This window comes from Fulmarus glacialis, unplaced genomic scaffold, assembly GCF_000690835.1.
Source record: "Fulmarus glacialis isolate BGI_N327 unplaced genomic scaffold, ASM69083v1 scaffold38955, whole genome shotgun sequence".
NCBI classification, from domain to species: Eukaryota; Metazoa; Chordata; class Aves; order Procellariiformes; family Procellariidae; genus Fulmarus; species Fulmarus glacialis.
The window spans coordinates 1-4,162 of NW_009215641.1; the positions used below are offsets into that span (position 1 = coordinate 1).

Sequence of the window (4,162 nt, forward strand, 5' to 3'; positions counted from 1 at the left end):
ACAACGTCCCCTAGGCCATCTCCTTCCCACCATCTCCAGAGAAACTCCTTCCCTGGGCATCTTCCCCTAGGCCACTTCTCCTGTGCCTCCTTCCCCAGACCTCCTCCCCTGGGCAACCATCTCCTCCCTTGGCGGATCTCCAGTGGGACATCTCCCTGGATGAGCTCCTTCCTCCCTGGTCTTCCTTCTTCTCTGAGCTATCTTTCCTGGAGAACCTCCTTCCATGGGTACCTACCCCTGGGCCACCCCTCATGTTCTTGCTTTCTGGGACCTCTTCCCCTGGTCACGTTCCTTTGGACATCTCCTGCCTTGGAGAACCTCTGCTGGGCCACCTCCTCCTCTGGCCCTCCTCCCCCCCGAGCCACCTTCTCTCGACCATCTCTTCCTCTGGGCAACCTCCCCCCAACCCTCCTCCTTCCCTGAACAACCCCTTCCCTGGATCGCCTTGTTCTCTGGGCCACCTCCCATATTATTCCTCCCCCGGGCAACCTCCTCCTTTGGACAACCTTCCCTAGGCCATCTCCCCATCTCCTCTCCTAGGTTCTCCTTCTCCTCTGGGCCACCTCCTGAGGTCCCTTCCCTGGCCACCTCACCTGCCATCTCACCACATGCCCAGGCCCCCATGCATGCCCAGAGCTCACCCACCCTGGGGTTTCTCCGGGAACCCCACCTGCAGCCTTGAGGAGCGAGTGACAACCTCAGCACTGCGGCTTTTAAAACTCCCGAATCCAAGTTTTATTACTGTGTAGAAGAGGGATCACTCACAATATATTGTTCAGAAAGAAATACATTCAACAGCATTTACAGTGGAATGACATTAAAATCCTCTGCAGGGCGGAACAGAAAGACCAGGAGATGGTGCTCTGACTAAGCGTTGCCGCTAGGTGATCTCTGGAAGATACAGCAATTTTTAAAATTAGCCTAAAAAATGGGGGATTTCTGTTTTGGGGGGTGCTCCTCACACTCCCCTGAGCTCCGCTGTGCAGGGTCCGTGATGGTGATTTCTAGACAGATGCAGCGATGAGGAGTACATCAGAGAGGACCTCTTGGGTCCCAGAGCCCAGCAGGACCCTTGGTGCCAGCACTTACTGAGCAACACCTCACTCCCCGCTCTCCTCCGCTGCGGGAACACTTGGATCCTGGTTTGGGGTCAGCCTGTGCAGGACTTTCTCACCTCTCCAAGCTCTCGGGTAACACTTGCATTGACATAGCAAACAAGGAAAATAAGGCATTTTGAAGAGCTCAATTTCTAGTTCATTTTACAAAACCAATTCAGGCCTCAAGTGGAACAAAACTCCCCTGGGCAACTTTGGTTGCCGTCACACACCAAGCCAGCGGCACGACAGTTCAGTGCAGAGCATCCTCCGCTCTCCCAGACAGGCGAAAGCCCGAAGGAGATCTGCAAGCCCTGGGGCCAGGACCCCAGCAGCTCTCTGCAGGCTGCATCCCACAGCAAATGCAGAAGTTTGGATCAGTTAAGAGCTGCACCGGCTTTACCGAGCCACGGGCAAACCTCTGGGAAGGGTCCGGAAGGAGCGAAGACACCAGACCGGCTGCTGCAACACCCAGAGAGCCGGGTTTGGAGCATCACGCTCCCGGATGCGGGGGATACCGAGCATCACCCTTCTAACCCCACATGCATCGTTTCTAGAAGGGAGTATCTTTGTAACACCTTTTGAATGCGATCGCATCCGGCTTTGGAGCAAAATGTTGCTTCTCTACTTTGGGAATTACTCAGTCACCATCACCCCTACACCCTACCTCCGGGACAAGCCTAGGGAAATTGTACTCGTGCTACAAAAATTCAGACAGACACTTCTGTCTTCATTATTTTTCATCTATTGTGTACCATAGAAATTTAAGCAAAATAATTTTTTATGTATTTATATATGTATAAATTAGAAGCAAATAAATAAGATTAAAGGGTACATTGAAATCAGTGGGTGTTGCCACTCCAATAGCCACTCACTACTGTTACGCCGTACAAGGTCTATATATACTGTACACGTAGGTTTGCTGTAGATAACAGGTATGGAGGTGCTGGAAGAGAAGCCAACCAGGAGGAGACTGATGGTTGAGGACCCTGATTGCATAAGTGTCCCATGTGCAGCCTGGGTATTCCAGTTACCATTGCCTCAAAGTTCATTATTGCTAATTATCTTCCAATGTGGATGTGACAGTCCGGCTTGGGGTGGCCTCTGAGCCCCGGGAGGCAGCACTCAGTATGATGAAGATCCGGAGAAGATGACATCAAAAATGAAATCCGAGGGGGCAAACAAGGGTGTCGAGGTCGCCCTGATACTCTCTGGCCCAGCAGATCCCATCTTCAGGGTCCTGCCACCCCCATCCTCCCCTTCGGCGCTGGGGACTGGCAGTACCTGCCTGCGTGGCCGGTGCCCGAGCACCACTCGCTCCTGGTCCTCGCTGATCATCGGCAGGGCTTGCTCCACTCCTCCCAGCGGGTCCAGGGCCGCAGCAAGGCGATGGCACGCAGGAGGGGTGAGCGGGGGACGTGGGGCTCCCCCAGCCCCGTGCTCAGGCTGCTTTACTGGTGACCTGAAACTGCTCCTGGGAGAGACCGGCCACGAGGGAGGAGAAGGAACAGAGCTGGGCAGTGGGCTGCGGGTGCCCTCCAGGCTCAGCCTGTGACCCCGTGCCGGGGGACTGCAGACCAGACCTGTCTGGCTTAATGGGGAAGACGCAGTGATGGGAGACCCAGGACCAAAGCTGCATCCCAGGGAGGCTCCGGCTCCATCCCAGCGGCACCACGGCATCGCTTCCCTCCCCTCCCACCCGGCCTCGGGCAGAGCTCAGCAGGGAGACGCTGCCGGCAAACCTGCTACCAAGGTCCAGGCTCCTGCCAGACCCTGGGCTGCAGCGAGTCGGAGTGGGAGAGAGCCGGTACATGGACCCCGGACCATTGCTGGTCTACGGACCTCTCTGCTCTGTGCCTGCTGGGCATTCCCGACCTCAGCGAGGCCGTTTCCCCCTTTGGATGTGGTTGCAGGAAAACCAAACCTCACCTCACTCAAATCACTCTCACAAAGCATCATGTTAAAGACAGCCCTAAGCCTTGACCAAACACAGCAGACTGCTGGGAATTTGCTCAAACACCTCTTTTTAAAAAAAAAAAAAGTTCAAAAAAAAAGTCACCAGATGAAATATCCTAATTGGTGTTACTGGGATCACTGGGCACTGCAGGAATCACCAAGAGCCTCCAGGATCAAGCGCCATGGCCCCTGGAGACAGTTTTCTGAGCAGGACGCAGAGTTGTTCGTGTCCGTCTTTGAAGGAACCTGAACCAGGAGCAGATTTTTTTTTAAAAAAATAATTCCATAAAGTCCACACACAAATGGGGAAAAAAAAATAATGTCAAAGAAAAGAGCTCACACAAATGCACGGCATCCCCACAATGCGAGCATCTTTGGAAGTCGACGTCTCAGCCAATAAAGCCAAGGCGTTGAAAGATATAGGCAGCAACTCCTGATTGCAATAAATATGCTAGGCTAAAAACGAACCGGATTCACGTGTCCTCATTCCTAATTAGTCGCTGAAAAAGCCATCATTAAAAAAAAAAAAGGATGCTATTTATTAGTGTGTAAAAAAATAGGTTTGGAATCCCTGTTTAGATTTTCTTTTCAAATTTCTGCATGTATTGACTCTGTGTATGTATTTGCACTGTTAACTGCTGGCAGGACGCTGCCAGCGTGTCCTCACTGTCCCTCTGTCTGTCCCGGTGAATTGAGGCGTGGGGCCGGCCACCCTGGCGTGAGTGGGGCGGCTCAGAAGATGTCGGGGCACGTACTCCAGTCCTGCTTGTCCTTGGCCTCCCAGTAGCCACCCTTATAGACGCAGATCAGCTCCCCCGTCACGGCATCCACCTTGCGCTCAAACCACAGCGGGATATAGCCTTCGTAGTCCTTGCCTGTCCGGGGAGAAACAGGGGGTAAGGGCTGCTTTTCCCTATGAGTCCTGCACTTCCCCCAGCCGCCCGAATCAACACAAGGTCCTTCCTTCATCCCCCAAACCCAGCGGGGTTTCTTCGCCGCATCCCCCTCCCGCAGCAAGGGGCGGCCAGTCCCTGTCCACCGGCATCCCGAAGCATCTCACCTTCCTCCAGGGCTTCCACGGCCTCGGCCTCCCGCCTCCCGCGCACGGCTCC

General features: G+C 54.2%; 1 protein-coding gene across 1 annotated transcript in view; it reads right to left on the reverse strand.

Annotated features, from left to right (window-relative positions):
* Nucleotides 1-3,782: 3,782 nt before the first annotated feature.
* LOC104077693 (oxysterol-binding protein 2-like) overlaps nucleotides 3,783-4,162 on the reverse strand; it is a gene marked incomplete at its 5' end in the record, with an annotated part of 7,530 nt that continues 7,150 nt past the window's right edge. The window contains 3 exon segments of the mRNA XM_009579006.1: nucleotides 3,783-3,925; nucleotides 4,111-4,158; nucleotides 4,161-4,162. The exon segment at nucleotides 4,161-4,162 is cut by the window's right edge and continues 156 nt beyond it. Of these exon segments, the coding sequence (XP_009577301.1) occupies nucleotides 3,783-3,925; nucleotides 4,111-4,158; nucleotides 4,161-4,162 (193 nt within the window).